General features: G+C 41.1%; 2 protein-coding genes across 2 annotated transcripts; both read right to left on the bottom strand.

Moving 5' to 3' along the window:
• Nucleotides 1–1538: 1538 nt before the first annotated feature.
• On the bottom strand, nt 1539–3843 carry LOC121399538. The gene is made up of 2 exons (XM_041580602.1): nt 2175–3843; nt 1539–2032 (listed from the first exon to the last, which is right to left on the bottom strand). The coding sequence occupies exons 1-2, from the start codon at nt 2653–2655 to the stop codon at nt 1785–1787; spliced, it is 729 nt and encodes a 242-aa protein (XP_041436536.1). The 5' UTR covers nt 2656–3843; the 3' UTR covers nt 1539–1784.
• Nucleotides 3844–5156: 1313 nt separating this feature from the next.
• Nucleotides 5157–19360, bottom strand: golph3.S (golgi phosphoprotein 3 (coat-protein) S homeolog). The gene is given in 4 exon segments (NM_001092044.1): nt 5157–5808; nt 9495–9609; nt 14694–14825; nt 18974–19360. Coding segments are annotated over 4 exon segments (873 nt in total). The 5' UTR covers nt 19175–19360; the 3' UTR covers nt 5157–5383.
• Between the last annotated feature and the right edge of the window lie 246 nt (nt 19361–19606).

The raw sequence follows: 19606 nt of genomic DNA, 5'->3' as shown, positions 1-19606 counted from the left end.
TAAATCAACGAAGTTCCGAAATGACATGAATTTTCGCCAGCGTTGGTCACTTCGCCCTTTAGTAAATTTGCCCCATAGTCTATTACACACACAATTGCCCCTATTTTTGAAGAATAGCGCATCGTTGTTCACACAAGCCATCTTCAGATCTTCTTCAACCACTGCGCCAACTTCTGAGTGTAACCCACTCTGCAGAAAGGGACGACAACGGCAGACTTTGAAAAAAAACAAAAAAAAAAACAACAGCTGGTATTAGCAGCCTAAAACTGAAATCACAAAAAAAAAATGTAAATTGCAAAAGTGCTTGGAGAGGTTCTCTGCAGTAAGCTCACATTACTTTTTTTTTTTTAGGAGCTTTAAAAGCAATCTGCTCCAAACTCCTGTAACGTAATGTTCCAAAACTATATGATTGAATGGAATACATTAAAGGGGCGGTTCACCTTTCAGGTAACTTTTAGTGTTATAGAATGGCCATTTCTTCTAAGCAAATGTTCAGTTGGTCTTCATTATTTATTTATTTTTATAGTTTTTAACCATTTGCCTGTTTCTTCTATGGATGCACCGAATCCAGGATTCAGTTCGGTATTCGACCTTTTTCAGCTGGATTCAGCGGAATACTTTTGCCTCGCCAAACTGAATCCGAATCCTAATTTGCATATCGGGGAGGGAAATTGCGTGACTTTTTGTCACAAAACAAGGAAGTAGAAAATGTTTTCCCCTTCCCACCCCTAATTTGCATATGCAAATTAGGATTCAGTCAGTACCCAAATCATTCGTGAAGGATTCGGCTGAATCCAAACTAGTGGATTTGGTGCATCCCTAATTTCATCTGACTCTTTCCAGTTTTCAAATGGGGGTCATTGACCATATCTTAAAAAACAAATACTCAAAGGCAGTGATCCCCATCCAGTAGCTTGTGAGTAACATGTTGCTCTCCAACCCCTTGGATGTTGCTCTCAGTGTCCTCAAAGTGGGAGCTTATTTTTGAATTTCTGGCTTGGAAGCAAGTTTTAATTGTATAAAAACAAAGTATGCTGCCGAGTAGAGTGTCCTAAAGGCTGCCAGTCCACATAGGGACTACCACATAACCAATAACAGCCCTTATTTGGCACCCAAGGGACTTTTCGCATGCTTGTGTTGCTCTCCAACTCTATTTACATTTGAATGTGGCTCACGGGTAAAAAAAAACAACTTTGGGGACCCCTGCTCTAAGGCTACAAATGTATTGTTTTGGCTACTTTATATTACTCATCTTTCTATTCAGGCCTCTCCTATTCATATTCCAGTCTCATTCAAATCAATGCATGGTTTCTAGGGTAATTTGGACCCTGGCAACCAGATTGCTGAAACTGTAGAGCTGCTGAATAAAAAACTAAATAACTCAAAAACCACAAATAATAAAAAATGAAAACCAATTTCAAATTTTCTCAGAATCTCTCTCGCTACATCATACTAACAGTTAACGCAAAGTTGAACAACCCTTTTAATATACAAAGTTAGAGCACTGCCCACTAAAACACAAACACACAATTCCTTGATTTCAGGCACTTTAAAGATCATAGTTTATTTACTGTATAATAAAAAGCTACTATGCAGGTAAGAGGGAATCTGATCAGCGCAACAATAATTACTTGCCATCAGTTCATTGTTTTGCTTTCCATGTAGTAACATAAAAAAAAAAAATATTGGGAGTTTTTTCCCCCCCCCCCCCCCACAAGAATCCCCCAAAGAGGTTGCATTTGCTGGACAGGCCTTACACAATGACTCCAGTGGATTCCACTCAGTTACTGGAGGGGATGAACTAATGTATGAGAAACAATGGGACAGAGGCAACAACTGCCGACTTTGATTCCGAGACGGCAACTGCCAACTTTGATTCCGAGACGGCAACTGCCAACTTTGATTCCGAGACGGCAACTGCCAACTTTGATTCCGAGACGGCAACTGCCAACTTTGATTCCGAGACGGCAACTGCCAACTTTGATTCCGAGACGGCAACTGCCAACTTTGATTCCGAGACGGCAACTGCCAACTTTGATTCCGAGACGGCAACTGCCCTTCCAACACTTTGATTCCGAGACGGCAACTGCCAACTTTGATTCCGAGACGGCAACTGCCAACTTTGATTCCGAGACGGCAACTGCCAACTTTGATTCCGAGACGGCAACTGCCAACTTTGATTCCGAGACTGCAACTGCCGACTGATTCCGAGACTGCAACTGCCGACTGATTCCGAGGCTGCAACTGCCAACTTTGATTCCGAGGCTGCAACTGCCAACTTTGATTCCGAGGCTGCAACTGCCAACTTTGATTCCGAGGCTGGATTCCACTCAGTTTACTGGAGGGGATGAACATTATTAATGTATGAGAAACAATGGGACAGAGGCAACAACTGCCGACTTTGATTCCGAGACTGCAACTGCCAACTTTGATTCCGAGACGGCAACTGCCAACTTTGATTCCGAGACGGCAACTGCCAACTTTGATTCCGAGACTGCAACTGCCAACTTTGATTCCGAGGCTGCAACTGCCAACTTTGATTCCGAGGCTGCAACTGCCAACTTTGATTCCGAGGCTGCAACTGCCGACCTCATGTAACAAACATTTTAGTGAGTTGAATCGCAGTCGTTTTTGGGGAACATGTGCATGCAACATTTCTTTAGCATCGACTCAGTTAGAGCAGATGTAAACCTGTACGCACAGCCAAAAACATGGCCAACTGCATGGACGAGGGGCGGTCGGATACAAGAAACTGAAAATCTGTGCCCCATGATTAACACTGTTCACAAGAGAGCGTCACGCACAGAATAAAGAATGAGCCAATCACAATGTCATGCCAAACACTGCTTCAAAGGGAAGGCAGAGCACAAGTCCGAATTACTGGGAACCCATTTGGCGCCCACAAATAAGGCTTATATATAAATAATAATAATAAGGCTCACGACTCACCACATCCTGGAAGGGCAGAAAAAGGCTGAACTGTACAACTGTAACTATATACACTAGATTATGGAATGTTCACAGTCCCAAAAAATGGCTGTTAAAAAAAAAAAAAATGAAGAAAAACACACAAACCTCTCTAAACGATGAGCAAACATTAAAGTCTAAAATGATAATTTCGAGCATAGACTACACTTCCAGGAGGTGGAAATGAAAAGAGCACAAGTAGTATTAACGGCTTTACAAAAAAAATATAGAAATGTTAAAATGAAACAAATTAGGGGGAAAAAATGGGACAGATCTATTTGAACCAATCACAGGCAACCTACCGTCCTCCTGATGCTGCTCCATTACTGTAGTTGTAGTTTCACTACAACATCTAAAGTAGTTTACAACTACAACATTAAGGGGCAAGTTTATCAAAGGTCAAATGTTGAGGGTTTTTTTTTAATTAGAAAGAAATCCAATGACCTTGAAATTCAAATGGTATCTTATTTAAGAAAAAACCTCGAACGAATATTACCGACCTGAAAACTCGAATCGAATTCGACTAAACTTGAATTGAAAAAAAAAAAACCCAAAAAACTCGAATGTCAGGACTGCTATTAACATCTTCAAATGGGTCACTGGGCCTCTGCCATTGATTTTACAAACTCGGCAGGTTTTTGGTGGCGAATAGTCGAATTCAAATTGTTCCCAGGGTCCACGTATGATGAATCCCGAATTTGATTTTGGATTATTCCCAACTAGAATTTTTGATCAAAAATTCAATTCGAAACTATCACAAAAATTAAACTTTAATATAAGCTTCAAGATACTGAAATAAGAAACTTTCTACATACAAATCAATTAAATATTCTGTATTGTTTCTGAAATAATCAAGTTTATCTTCACTTTTCCTCTCTCAGCATCTGTTTCTCTTCATTCTGTCTTCATGCAGGAGTTGGGTGTCAGATATTCATTGACAGATCCAATATATCTTATAGGGGGGCTTCTTTTCCTGGCAGATGAATTAGAGCTCACTCAAATAACCGATTCCAGTACAAACAAAATCTAACAAAATAACTGCCTTTTGCACAAATCCTGCATGTAGAGAGACATGATGTCTGGTGATTTTAATAGAGTGACCTCTAATACATCTTCTAGGCAAAAGGAGCCCCCTATAAGATATATTGGATCTAACTGTCAATGAATATCTGACACCCAACTGCTGCATGAAGAGAGAATGAAGAGAAACAGATGCTGAGAGAGGAATAGTGAAGATAAACTTGATTATTTCAGAAACGGTACAGCATTCTTAATTGTGTTTAAAAGTTTCTTATTTCAGTATGATGAAGCTTATATTGAATTTTAATTTTCGTGATAGTTCCCCTTTAACATCTTCAAATGGGTCAATGAACCGCTGCCATTGACTTCTACATGAACTAGGCGGGTTTTAGGTGGCAAATAGTCGAATTTGAATTGTTTCCAGGGTCCAGGTATGATAAATCTCGAATTCGGATTATTCCCAATTCGAGTTTTGCCCAAAAAGCCAATTCGAAAATTAAAATTTCCAATTCGATCTTAAAAGAGAATTCAACCCCTTATTAAAAAAAAAACCTACCCCTCTACCCTACATAGACCCCTCTCCATCCAGCCTAGCTGTTACCCCGGATAAATGTCCCTAACATTTACTTACCCCTCGGTGCAGATTCAGGGCATCTGAGTTCACAGCAGCCATCTTCTTCTTCAGTAATTTTCGGGTCTTTTTCTGGCGCAATTTCCGTGACTTTCAACAAGAAGACCAAAGAGAAGAAGATGGCTGCCATACACTCCGATGCCCCGAATCTGCACCGAGGGGTAAGTAAAAAGTTAGGGGTATTTACCTGGAGTAGCAGCTAGGCTGGGGGTGAGGAGGGAGTGGGATCTATGTAGAAGGGGGGTATGGTTTTTTTTTTTAATAAGGGGTTGAATTCTTTTTTAAGGTTCGAATTGGAAATTTGAATTTTCGAGTTGGATTTTTGGGCAAAACTCAATTCGAGCTGAATTCTCCTTTAATAAATCTTCCCCTAAAAGTGCAGCAGTTATATGTGGCTTATGTTAAACGGTTTAGCCTCTGTCTTCAAAGCAGGAGGGCGAGTTGTGGCTCCACAAGCATTTCGAAAGGAACATGTGATGACCCAACCTATCTGGCTTGCATGCACTTAGCCATTTCTCTCTTAGATGAACCTTTCAAATAAAGAAAAGTGAGTTTTATTCACGGATAAGAGTTTTAAGCAGTGGAATGCCAATATGGCAGAACTTCTCTCTCGCTATTTCTCCACAAGGTAGTGCCTGGAGTTGGTAGAATCCCACAGAACAACATCAGCAGACTCAAAAATAAAGCAAAGATAAAAACGACTGTAAATGTCGAGCAGAGACAAACTGGTTTTTACATACAACGAGCACTCGTATTAGTCCGTTTTTATTTTGTGAATGTGGCCACGACAGCCCAGAGGATCTCATTAGCGTTTGGCTTCGTACTCTCCACTTCCGGGTCCAGATCCAGCAGCTGCCGCACTCTTTTCATGGCCAGGTCGTACTGATCGTCCAGGAGCGGGGCAAATGCGTTCTCAATGACGTCAGCAGAGTGGGCCAGGTAGATGAGAGCCAACAAGCGTTTGTCCATGCGATGAGGGTCTTTCACCCACTTGTCCAGAACGGCTTCTTGTACCTTCTTGATTAAACGCTGCTTGATGTTATTGTTTGTCAGGGGGTGCGTCGTCATGTCAAAGAGCAGAAAGTTTTGTTTCTCCGTGGTTAACACCCCCTTTTCCACCAGATTTTTAGCTAGGCGCTCACGCACGTTTCTTAGCTGGAAGTGCAGCTTTAGTGGATTCCACGTTTCACCTGAATAAAAACACAGAAGAAACGCTCATTTAGCACAATTTAGTAGTACATATGTCATATATCCATGCACAGGACAACTAGAGAGGTTTCTTGAATAATGGGATATGAAGCACACCATCCTCCAGCTTTGCCTTTAAAGCATTTTATTACAGTGGAAAAGTAACAAGCTTTCGGGAGAACCCCCTCGTTGGGTGCGTTGCACCCGGTTCTTACTGAAAGCTTGTGTTACTTTTCCACTGTAATAAAATGCTTTAAAGGCAAAGCCGGAGGATGGTGTGCTTCATATGCCATTATTCAAGAAAGTATTTTGGTTGGCTTGGAGGTGGCTTGGGAGTGGATGCAGCCAAAAAGAAGTAGTGGTGTGCTGAAGAAAAAGAAAAATTCACTCTACAATATAAAATTTTCATTCCTGAACCAGCAAGTGTATTTTTTTTTATTTGTACTATTGGTGTGTAGGTGCATCTCAGGTCATTTTGCCTGGTCATGTGCTTTCAGAAAGAGCCAGCACTTTAGGATGGAACTACTTTCTGGCAGGTTGTTGTTCTTCTACTAAATGTAACTGAATGTGTCTCAGTGGGACCTGGATTTTACTATTGAGTGCTGTTCTTATATCTACCAGGGAGTTGCTATCTGGTTACCTTCCCATTGTTCTGTTGTTAGGCTGCTGGGAGGGAAATGGAGGGGGCAATATCACTCCAACTTGTAGTACAGCAGTAAAGAGTGACTGCTGTAGTCCCAAGTCACATGACTTGGAGCAGCTGGGAAACTGACAATATGTCTAGCCCCATGTCAAATTTCAAAATTGAATATAAAAAAATCTGTTTGCTCTTTTGAAAAATGGATTTCAGTGGAGAATTCTGCTGGAGCAACACTATTAAAGGGGACCCGTCTCCCTAAGAAATAATTCCAAATTCTTTTTTATTATGTTAGTGGAGCACAATAGACTTACTTACACTATATTTATTATTTCAGTTTTGTTTCCTACAGTCTTGAAATTACACAATTACAGCAACAGGCGGCAGCCATTTTGTGGACACCGTTATTAAGATAAATTGTGTATCGACCCACAATCTTGTGTATGCACAATGGGGAACCTAATGCCCACGTGCAGTGCCCTACATAATTATAGTGTGTGCGGAGGGAAGGGGCAATGTGAGAAGTGCAGTAACGTAGGAAATGATGAATGGAAAGTGAAAGTAATTGACTGCCCCACCTCTATGCCTCAGGCAAATAATATTTGATTGACAGCTGATATTTAAACACCTTTTTAACAGGAATGGAAGTTTTTCTGAAAAACAAGAACTTGTGTTTCATGTTTAATTTGCAAAGGACTTTCATTATTCCGTTTTTTATGTGTAGGTGACAGGTCCACTTTAACTGAGGTGTTTTGAAAAAAAAAAAAATTCTCATGACAGTATCCTTTTAAGTCTTTATATAACCTGCCTAACTGCCAGTTGATCCAGAAGAAGGCAAAACACAGAATTTGAAGCCTCTCCAATTTGCCTCAGAGGGGGAAAAATTCCTTCCTGACTCCAAGATGCAATGGGACCAGTCCCTGGATCAACAACTTGTACTATGAGCTATCTCCCATATCCCTGTATTCCCTCACTTGCTAAACACCATCCAACCCCTTCTTATACCTATCTAATGTATCAGCCTGTACCACTGATTCAGGGAGACAATTCCACATCTTCACAGCTCTCACTGTAACAAACCCCTTCCCAATATTTAGCCGGAACCTCTTTTCTTCTAATCGGAATGGGTGACCTTGTGTCAGCTGGAAAGACCTACTGGTAATGGCATTGTAAATTCGACCCCCTGCAACATCACTTAGCAGCTACATGCCACTTCAAATATTTGCTTAGCTGGCAGCTAGATGGAAAGAGACTGACAGAAGCTCCATTGTGCTGTTGCCTGTGGGAAACTTTACAGCAGCCCCCGGCAAACATTCACTGCCACTATATTAACATTCCACACTACAATACACCATTGCAAATTATATCTGATTTAGTAAAATACACAGTGTGCCAAAGCTGCTCCCTCTCTGGATAATCAATTTAATTAAATTGGAGGCTCTTCTGCATGTGAAAAATAGAAAAAAAGGATCACTCTGCTTTAAGATAAGTATTTAGAAAGTTTCTTATTTCATTTTGCAATAGTTCCCCTTTAATAAGGCTGTCCACCTCTTGCAGGATTTTCACTACTCTTCTTGCAGTGGTGACTCCAAAAGAAAGTCTTATGTTGAACTGAAGACTTTCTATCACGGAGCCAGCAGTTTTCTATTTACAGGAATTTTGATGGAATCTTTTCAAACTCTACCAATGGCGACAAGTGCAGAAGAGCATGGGAGTGTGAAAAAGGAGCCGGCTCTCTGGACATAGAGAATATTTGCTGGTTTCAAGAGTGGTATTTGAGTGCAAAGAGAAATATTGGCAAACTGGGTGCAGGTTGAGCATGTTATAGGGAAGGGATCTTTGTGGTGCTGGTTAAAGGAACAGTAACAAAAAAAAAAAAAAATCAAGTGTATTAAAGTAATTATATATAATGTACTGTTGCCCTGCACTAGTAAAACTGGTCTGTTTGTTTTAGAAATGTTACTATAATTTATATAAACAAACAGCTGTGTAGCCACGGGGGCAGCCATTCAAGCACAGGATACACAGTAGATAACAGATAAGTACTACTATAGTTTATATAAACAAGCTGCTGTGTAGCCATGGGGGCAGCCATTCAAGCACAGGATACACAGTAGATAACAGATAAGTACTACTATAGTTTATATAAACAAGCTGCTGTGTAGCCATGGGGGCAGACATTCAAGCACAGGATACAAAGTAGATAACAGATAAGTACTACTATAGTTTATATAAACAAGCTGCTGTGTAGCCATGGGGGCAGACATTCAAGCACAGGATACACAGTAGATAACAGATACGTACTACTATAGTTTTATAAACAAGCTGCTGTATAGCCATGGGGGCAGCCATTCAAGCACAGGATACACAGTAGATAACATAAATACTACTATAGTTTATATAAACAAGCTGATGTATAGCCATGGCGGCAGCCATTCAAGGCTCAGGTTACATAGCAGCTACACGCAGTAGAATCCCATTGTATACAACAGAGCTTATCTGTTATCTGCTGTGTTTCCTGTGCCTTTTCTCCTTTTTCATCTTAAATGGCTGCCCCCATGCCTACACAGCAGCTTGTTTATATAAACTATAGTAGCATTTCTGAAGCAAACACCAGTTTCACCAATGCAGAGCAACAGTACATAACATTTTAATCACTTTAGAAACTTTTCTTTTTTGGTGTTACTGTTCTTTTAATCTCTCCTATAAGGGAAGAGGCGTCACTCATTTCCTTGCAGCCTGACATGGGCATTTACAAGATAGACCGCTCAGGATAATAATGCAAGCAATAATCAATATTAACTGCACTGGGCTGACAGATTTGGGACCAGTATAGCATTCCTATTAACTGTACTAAGATGTAATGGTTCTTTCAAAGATGCCCAATTAGAGGAGCTATGGTCAGATGCAGCTTCCAATAGGATTTGTATAAATTGTTTATTCAGCTAATTCTTTGTACATTATTTTAGTAAGCTCTGTAGAGTCAAAGTCTGAGGCAGTAGTCATATACAACAACTGTAGAATAGAATTTTACATAATTTTAACACATACCACTGAGAAGCTCAATCCAGCTTTGCACTGTTTCTGGGGTTGGGGTTTCCTTGATATGTTTTAAGGCTTCATCGAGCATAACATCACCCGTTGGGGCATCAGATTTGAAGATAACCTGCAGAAAAAAAGTGTTGACAAACAAGAATTTAACTGTTTCATCTTTAAAAAGGTGGTACACTATGACTAAACGAGTTTCAAAGAGACAAATACAGACATAAAAAAGTTTGGGAACCCCTCTTAATTCTTTGGATTTTTGTTTATCATTGGCTGAGCTTTCAAAGTAGCAACTTCCTTTTAATATATAACATGCCTTATGGAAACAGTAGTATTTCAGCAGTGACAAAGTTTATTGGTTTAACAGAAACTATGCAATATGTATCATAACAAAATTAGACAGGTGCATAAATTTGGACACCCCAACAGAGATATTACATATACTTAGTTGAGCTCCTTTTGCAAATGTAACAGCCTCTAGACGCCTCCTATAGCCTTTGATGAGTGAATGGATTCTGGATGTGAGTATTTTTGACCATTCGTCCATACAAAATCTCTCCAGTTCAGTTAAATTTGATGGCTGCCGAGCATGGACAGTCTGCTTCACATCATCCCATAGATTTTCCATGATATTCAAGTCAGGGGACTGTGACGGCCATTCCAGAATATTGTTCTTCTCCCTCTGCATAAATGTCTTTGTAGATTTCCAAGTGTGTTTAGGGTCATTGTCTTGTTGGAATAACCAACCCCTGTGTAACTTCAACTTTGTGACTGATGCTTGAACATTATCCTGAAGAATTTGTTGATATTGGGTTGAATTCATCAGACCCTCGACTAAAACAAGGGCCCCAGTCCCTGAACTAGTCACACAGCCCCACAGCCTGATGGAACCTCCACCAAATCTGACAGTAGAGAGCAGGTGTTTTTTTTTTGGAGTGCGGTGTTCTTCTTCCGCCATGCAAAGCGATTTTTATTATGACCAAATAACTACATTTTTGTCTCATCAATCCAAAGCACTTTGTTCCAAAATGACTGTGACTTGTCTAAATGAGCTTTTGCATACAACAAGCGATTCTGTTTGTGGTGTGAGTGCAGAAAGAGCTTCTTTCTCATCACCCTGACATACACATGTTCTTTGTGCAAATTGTGCTGAATTGTAGAACGATGTACAGATACACCATCTGCAGCAAGATGTTCTTGCAGGTCTTTGGATGTGATCTTTGGGTTGTCTGTAACCATTCTCACAATCCTCTGCATATGCCGCTCCTGTATTTTTCTTGGCCTGCCAGACCTGGGTTTTACAGCAACTGTGCCTGTGGCCTTCCATTTCCTGATTACATTCCTTACAGTTGAAACTGACAGTTTAAACCTCTGAGATAACTTTTTGTAGCCTCCCCTAAACCATGATACTGAACAATCTTTGTTTTCAGATCTTTTGAGAGTTGCTTTGAGGATCCCATGCTGTCACTCTTCAGAGGAGAATCAAACAGAAGCACAACTTGCAATTGGTCACCTTAAATACCCTTTCTCATGATTGGACACACCTGCCTATAAAGTTCAAGGCTTAATGAGCTAGTCCAACCAATTTGATGTTGCCAGTAATCAGTATTGAGCAGTTACATGCATTCACATTAGCAAAATTACAAGGGTACCCACATTTTTGCACAGCCAGTTTTTCACATTTGATTTAATTTCATACAACTGAATACTAAAAATCTTTGTTCAGAAAACACCCCAGTACTCAAGTCTCAAAAAGGGCAACTAAAGCCGGCCATAGACACAAAGATACAATTTTCGCCCCAATATTTTTTATTACCATGGCGATTAGTCGTTTAGTCAATTAGACCCGTTAAAAAAAAGAAGAAGATATATTGGATCATTCAGCTGACTACATGAAGACAGAATAAAGAGAAACAGATGCTGAGAAGAAGAGTGAAGATAAACTTGATTTCAGAAAAAGTACAGAATATTTAATTGATTGCAATAAGAAAACTTCTTATTTCACTGTTGTGAAGTTTATATTAAATTTTTATTTTCACATCAAGTTTATCTTCACTATCCCACTCTCAGGATCTGTTTCTATTCATTCTCTCTTCATTCAGGAGTTGGGTTGTAGAATCAAAGGTTCTGGCAGTGCAGATTCTAAATTTTAATTTGGATCTTTGACCAAAAATGTGTCTCTAAGGAATGTTCTATTGGAAGCTATGATCTGGCCCTTGCTCTGAATTAGAAAGGACAGCCTACCTGCACAATCATAAAGGTAAGTGTTTGGCAAACAACAAGTACAACCCTTCCTGAGCTCATGCCTTGCAAGAAGGAAAGGGGCAGGCTTGGAATGCCCCCGCCAATATATTATACAGCACCTCAATATATTGCTTTCTATTCCTGCTGTTTTGCAACTTGCCCTGTTGTTTTAGAGGAACAGTAACATCAAAAAAGTAGAATATAATGCAGTGCTTGAATGGCTGCCCCCATGGCTACACAGCAGCTTGTTTATATAAACTATAGTAGTACTTATCTGTTATCTACTGTGTATCCTGTGCTTGAATGGCTGCCCCCATGGCTACACAGCAGCTTGTTTATATAAACTATAGTAGTACTTATCTGTTATCTACTGTGTATCCTGTGCTTGAATGGCTGCCCCCATGGCTACACAGCAGCTTGTTTATATAAACTATAGTAGTACTTATCTGTTATCTACTGTGTATCCTGTGCTTGAATGGCTGCCCCCATGGCTACACAGCAGCTTGTTTATATAAACTATAGTAGTACTTATCTGTTATCTACTGTGTATCCTGTGCTTGAATGGCTGCCCCCATGGCTACACAGCAGCTTGTTTATATAAACTATAGTAGTACTTATCTGTGATCTACTGTGTATCCTGTGCTTGAATGGCTGCCCCCATGGCTACACAGCAGCTTGATTAATTAAAGCCTTTTGATAGGCTTTAAATAAATAATTAACAAAACAACAAGTTCAGAGAAGCATAGAGTTGCTTTTTCTGTGTATTAAAAATAGCCAGTGCCAACTTGTTGATTTATGTACTTAATCTATAAGCGATAGATTCAAGATTCCAATAAGTTGTAAAGTGCTCAATTGTTATTCAGTTGCCGACTGGGTGTGGTTCAAAATGATTAATTTATGCAAGTGCTAGTGCTTTATAAAATCACAAGGTAATTCATTAATAATATAGTTTAACGAAAAAGGAACCAGGACCAACATTCAAGGAAATTTGAGTAGGAAAAGGAAAATAGTGTAGAGGTGGAGAAGTCCCAAAGAAACTGCTGCCTATTATTTTCTAAGCCCTGGGACCCCACACGGGGAGAAAGTAGTACACTGAGGACTGTGGTCTCGTATATTACATACCCTATCTCTTAAAGAGCTAAAATCTAAAAAAACACAAATCCACCAGTGCCATATGAATAACAGAGAATGAAGGAATTGAATGTGGTTCCCTGGACCAGACTATGAGTACCCAAATTCAGTTAAAAAAAAGATTTTTATAAATTTTCAAGGTGATCGAAATGGTATTAGAATCTAAGCAACCATTAAATAAAATAAAAAATATTATTGTGAAGAGAGGCTCTGCAAACGCGTTTCGCTAAAAAGCTTTTGCACAAGCACTTTATAATTATCAACTCATTGGTTCACCATATAATTTAGATAAGTTAGTTACCGTATATACCCAAGTATAAGCAGAGTTTTTCAGCATCCAAAATGTGCGGAAAAAGTCTACCTCGGCTTATACTCAGGTCAGCGGTACCCGACCCGAGCAGCTGAGATTGCAGTCACTTTTAATCATTCCTATACCAACAGTAGACTTGGGGAGAGACTGCAATATCCCACAATGCCCTCTGTTGGTTATATGAAAGAATAACAGTGCACCCTCTGTTGGTTATATGAAAGAATAACAGTGACTGCAATATCACACAGTGCCCTCTGTTGGTTATATGAAAGAATAACAGTGATGGCAATATCACACAGCGCCATCTGTTGGTTGTATGAAAGAATAACAGTGACTGCAATATCACACAGTGCCCTCTGTTGGTTATATGAAAGATTAACAGTGACTGCAATATCACACAGCGCCCTCTGTTGGTTATACGAAAGATTAACAGTGACTGCAATATCACACAGCGCCCTCTGTTGGTTATACGAAAGATTAACAGTGATGGCAACATCAAACAGCACCCTCTGCACATGGTAGTGGGACAGTGGGACAATGCACACAGTAATCCATTTGGCAATTCTCTGTCACCATCAACTTTGCAAAGAAGTCCGGTAGTTGTGTCTAGGCTTATACTAGAGTCAATAAGTTAATAGTGCTGCTCCAGCAGACTTCTGCACTGAAATCCATTAGTTAAAAGAGAAAACTGATTCTTTTATATTCAATTTTGAAATCTGACATGGGGCTAGACATATTGTCAGTTTCCCAGCTGTCCCCAGTCATGTGACTTGTACTCTGATAAACTTCAGTCACTCTTTATTGCTGTACTGCAAGTTGGAGTGGTATCACTCATCTCCCTTCCCCCCCCCCCCCCCAGCAGCCTAACAACAGAACAATGGGAAGGTAACCAGATAGCAGCTCCCTAAGGGCAGACACACACGTGGAGATTCGGGGAGATTAGTCGCCCGGCTAACTCTGCCCGAATAACCACATGCGTCTTTGCCCTAACACAAGATAACAGCTGCCTGGTAGATCTAAGAACAACACTCAATAGTAAAATCCTGGTTCCACTGTGACACATTCAGTTACATTGAGTAGGAGAAACAACAGCCTACAAGAAAGCAGTTTCATCCCAAAGTGCTGGCTCTTTCTGAAAGCACATGACCAGGCAAAATGACCTGAGATGCACCTACACACCAATATTACAAATAAAAGATACACTTGCTGGTTCAGGAATTACATTTTATATTGTAGAGTGAATTATTTGCAGTGTCATTAAGAAATAAAAACTACACCATAAAAACCATGACAGAATCGCTTTAAAACACAATTTTGTTCGGTGTTACTGTTCCTTTAAATGAGTCTGACCCTTGTAACAATAAGGCGTTAAGATCCCTTTTGAATAGAATAATAAAGAAATGACAGTACCTCTCAACCTTCTCATATAACTGCAGTTTGTTTTAGCAATATATTATTTGTCCGAAAAGAGCAGAAATCATAATATCATAGAGCTTTTGGTTGGAACAGACATACTGTACCTTTCGTGCAAGTAGACTTTTGCGCCGCATACCACCAGATTCCAGAGAGATCCTTCCCCTAAATGCCAGCTCAATAAGCATACAGCCTCGTAAGCCTGCAGAGATGCAATCATTCCAAAAGGATGTGTACCCCTAGGGAAGGAAAAGAAAAACACATTCAGTCTGGATTCTATAATAAAAAAAGAAAAAGCCAGGAGAATTAACTGAATTTTGATCAGGTGAGGGAGCTGGAGCAGTGTGTGTATTAAAGGAGAACTTAACTCTAAAAATTAACAAATCAACGAATCCTTTGTGAAAGATTCGGCTAAATACCGAACAGAGTCCTAATTTGCGTATGCAAATTAGGGGTGGGAAGGGGAAAACATTTTTACTTCCATGTTTTGTGACAAAAAGTCACGCAACTTGCCTGCCCGCCCTTAACTTACATATGCAAATTAGGATTTGGTTCAGCCAGGCAGAAGGATTCGGCCGAATCCCGAACCAAATCCTGGATTCGGTGCATCCCTACTATATATCCCAAACAGAGGCAAATATGTAGAAGAGGAAACTAAAAAAGCACAAGAAATGTAACACTATAATGGCAGGAGTCGCAGATTATCTTGAGTTGCTCAGACTTGCAGGATTACTCACGGGAGGTCCAAGTCATAATATAGGTCCCCATGGGCATCACAACAAAGTAACAGCAGAGAGTACGTGTGCAATTAAAAATAATGGCCATTTTTCTCCTTTTTCCAAAAAAAGTTTTATTTAACTTTTAGAAGGTTAAAGGACTTACTTTTTTTTTTTTTTTTAAATGTACAAAGTACCAACAGTTAGTTATTGTTTTATATGGTTAATGATTTGCCTCTCTATTCTCTGCTTTCCAACAGGGATCACTGACCCAAGCAGCCAAAATCTATTGCTTTTGTATTCCTGATCTTTCTATTCAGGCCCCTTCAGATTCATCTTCCAATCTCTGATTCATAGCACTTCCCGGTTGCTAGGGTAATAGAGGGTAATCACGCGACTTTTTGACACAAAACAAGGAAGTAAAAAATGTTTTCCCCTTCCCACCACTAATTTGCATATACAAATTACGATTCGGAATTCGGACAAATCTTTTGCAAAGGATTCGGGGGTTCAGCCAAATCCAAAATAGTGGATTCAGTGCATCCCTAAAACAAACCGACGTAATTTTAAAATAAAGACCAATTGTAGATCATCTCAGCTTATCACAGTCTGCATCCCATCAAAAGTGCATTTAAAGGTGAAGTATCCCTAAGTGGATCTGGAGAACATGCATGTTTTTTCAGGTTCAAGTTTCAGTCAAAATCTAGAGGAGCTTTTGAATAGCAGCCACACATCCAGGTGTAACAATGGAAATAGATGTAACAATAACGATCTTTCCAAGTAAGAGTGTTCATTTCCACACACACATATGTAGAGCTGAATCATTAGATAGATAGACAGACCGCGAGAGGCCGACAGGCCGCGAGAGGCCGACAGGCCGCGAGAGGCCGACAGGCCGCGAGAGACAGCCCGCGAGAGACAGCCCGCGAGAGACAGCCCGCGAGAGACAGCCCGCGAGAGACAGCCCGCGAGAGACAGCCCGCGAGAGACAGCCCGCGAGAGACAGCCCGCGAGATAACGATAGATAGCAATAGCTAGAGATATATAAAGTGATTGATCGATAGTGATTGATAGTTATATAGTGATCGATAGTGATAGAGATAGACAGACAGATAGATAGAGCTATAGATGATACAACCAGTTATTGATAGATAGATAGATAGATAGATAACAGACAGAGATAAATAGATGGATAGATAGAAACAATAGAAATCTACTTGTATCTGATGATTCAGCATTAACAATGGCCGATGTTTGGGTTCCTTTAAAGGAACTCCATGAAAATTTTCCGGCCCAATTGACGAGCCGACTGATATTCTCGTGTTCTGCCAACATCGGTCAGCTTGTCTCCAGCCATACATGCACCGAATAGCATACGGTACAAAAAATTGTTTTGTACGATAAAATTGGCGCGTGTATGGCCACTTTAAAGGGCACACACAACTTCACAATTGCAGAAGTAAGCAATGATTGGAGCTGTAGCAGGATATACAGATGTGTGAGTTAACCATATAAATGCCAATCACACCTACGAGTAAAGAGTTGTATGGATAAACACAAAGCAGGGAATCAATGAGCAACTGCTGGACAGTGTAACATATTCTCTAATTAGCACAACAACCAAATATGGTTGCCTTACTAAGGCAACTTTGGGCGACTATTGAAAACACATCGCCGCATGTGCATTAGCGCAGGCGACTTCGCGCTGTAGCCTATGGGGAAAAAACGCTAGGCAATTCGGGGAGATAGTCGCGCAAAAGACGTGGCGATTAGTCGCCAGGCGACAAAACCTCCCCGAATCTCCTCGTCTGGCCTTACCTAAGCAGTTCTGGGAGGGGGGGTCGCCGACCTTGTAAACTGTTTTAAATTGATACATTTAGTTGATACATTTGTTATCTTTGTCCCTGCTGAGCAGAATCGCTGAGTTTCATTAAAGGCAGCGGAGTAAAGGTGTATTGATACAATAGTTGCTAATATTCCACAGATGCTGCCGAGAAATGTAGCAACTAAATGGAGCAACTAAATGTAGCAACTAAATGTAACAGTTCAGAATCTCTGCTCCTGGATCACTGAGTTGTCAGACTGAAACACCAGAGACATGATTATTAAACTTTAAGCTTCAATTTTGGAAAAACAATAAAAAAAATGTAAAGCAACTGAAAAAAGAATATTACTGTAAAAAACTAAACTGAAAAAGTGTTTAAAGGACCAGTAACACATTTTTTTTAAAAAAATATGTTTGTATACCACGAAAAAAAACCACCAAGACTAATTAAACTTTAAAATTGCAAAGCCTTTATTAAGAAATAACTTAGAGAAACTCCACTTGCGCTCCTCTTCAGAAAAGGCGACACGGCGACAGCCCATCGTGCGTCGCTCAATTTCTCCTCCCTGGCTCTCTCCTATCCTATAAGGAAGGCAGGGAGGAGAAATCGAGCACCGCACGATGGATCGCCTTTTCTGAAGAGGAGTGTGCGATTGATGTTACTGGTCCTTTAAACCCTGCTTCCCCTCTCTTAGGGGTAATGCCAAAAGCAACAAGATCAAGTAACATCTGCACAGAAGAAGAAATGATAGAGGCTCTCAGTGCGATACTTAGGAAGTCCACGTCGGTTGCACAACACCACAATTATAGCTACAACTCAGCCACCAACAAATACTCATTCATGCAGTTGGGATTCTCAAACAGAAATGTATTTGTGTGTGTGTTTATTAGGGATGCACCGAATCCAGGATTAGGTTTGGTATTCTGCCTTTTTCAGCAGGATTCAGATTTGGCTGAATCCTTCTGCCTGGTCGAACCAAATCCTAATTTACATATGCAAATTAGGGGTAGGGAGGGAAAAGGTGTGACTTTTTGTCACAAAAACAAGGAAGTAAAAAAAAAACGGTTGACCCATCACATCTTAATTTGCATATGCAAATTAGGATCCGGTTAGTTATTCGGCCGAATCTTTCGCAAAGGATTTGCAAAATAATGTATTGGGTGCATTCGCATTCCTAGTATATATATATAGAATTCAGCTGCTAGTAAGTAAAATGCTGAATAGACAGACATACACCCTTAGCCAACAAGTGCCGCCAGTTTATTACTAAATATTCCAATTGCTCAAAGTCACCTCATCAGCCTAATGTCACTAACTGTCACGCAGCCCTCAATGGTCAATGGAAAACACGTGCGGGGGGGGGTCACAGAGTGGAAATCCCTGGCCTGACCCATAACACGGCCAAGTAGCCATCTGAAGCAACTTAGACATCTATTATTTCAGTGTGGGAAGCCTTGGATGCAGTGTCACGCTCATGAACCAGAACCCACAGTGCCGACACCCATAGCAGCCCATGCCTCCTGTCCCAGGTTAAGCCCCGTGGAATTAAAAACCTGGGTCTAGTAACCCATAGCAACCAACCAGGCGTTTGACATGAAACAACGCAGCAGTAAATGCTGGGAGCTGATTGGCTGCTGAGCATGACTAGAGCAGAGGCAAACTTTGCACATTCTATTTACTTAGATTCCTGAACTGCACCTCCCAGCATTCTGAGCAAAGAGTAGTGAACTGCAACTACCAACATTCTGAGCAGAGAGTCTGACACGCTGCTGAACTACAACTCCCGTCAGCCCCCGCACGCCTTTAGCAAAGTGTATTTGTTTGTGGGAAACACGGAGGCCTCACCTCTCTGTCCTTCAGGCCCAGCAGTAGCACCTCCTCCATGAGGGTGAGCCTGGCCTCCTTGTCCCCTGCCCTCTCGTCCTCCTCCTGCCCACCCCGCTCCCTCTCCTCTTCCTCCCCCTCAGTCGCCTTCTCTCTGTCGTTTCGGGAGGCCTCGGTTCGGCGCTGTACGAGCCCGGAGCTGCGCTGCGTCAGGGACGTCATGTCGGGAGGAAACAGCTGAGGCAACAACACACTATAAGTAGGGAAGGGCTATCTGCCGCCCCGGGCCGAGCTCATGAGGCCGCGCACTGCACGGTTTCTCCCCGCTCCTCCGTTTGTCTGCCTGTTAGCGGCGGTGGCTACAAACAGCTTGATCCAAGATGGCGGCTGCCGGTGACGTCACTAAAGGATGTGCCACGGGCCTGTCGAGTCCGAAAAGGGGGCGTGGAACATGGTGAGAGCAGGCGTGGTTTAAGAGCTCCAATAGAAGCAGGAAGCGACGTTTCCTGAGAGGGAAGCCTGAGCCCAGCAAGTGTGAACATGACAGAGGTGGCTGTAGGGATGCACAGGCCACGCCCACTGAGGATTCTGTTCATTCTGACAAATCCTTATTGCAGAGCACATGTAATCTGTCTGCCTTTTTTACTATTTTTG

The sequence above is a fragment of the Xenopus laevis genome, chromosome 1S (genome assembly GCF_017654675.1).
Source record: "Xenopus laevis strain J_2021 chromosome 1S, Xenopus_laevis_v10.1, whole genome shotgun sequence".
NCBI classification, from domain to species: domain Eukaryota; kingdom Metazoa; phylum Chordata; class Amphibia; order Anura; family Pipidae; genus Xenopus; species Xenopus laevis.
This window is presented reverse-complemented; position numbering and strand designations above follow the sequence as displayed.

Bases quoted from the DNA above. Each gene is read 5' to 3' on its own strand.
- LOC121399538 (XM_041580602.1), bottom strand. From the start codon at position 2,655: ATGTTGCATGCACATGTTCCCCAAAAACGACTGCGATTCAACTCACTA. The intron at 2,033-2,174 runs TTGGCAGTTGCC...TCGGAATCAAAG, and splicing joins TTGCAGTCTCGGAATCAAAG to TTGGCAGTTGCCGTCTCGGA.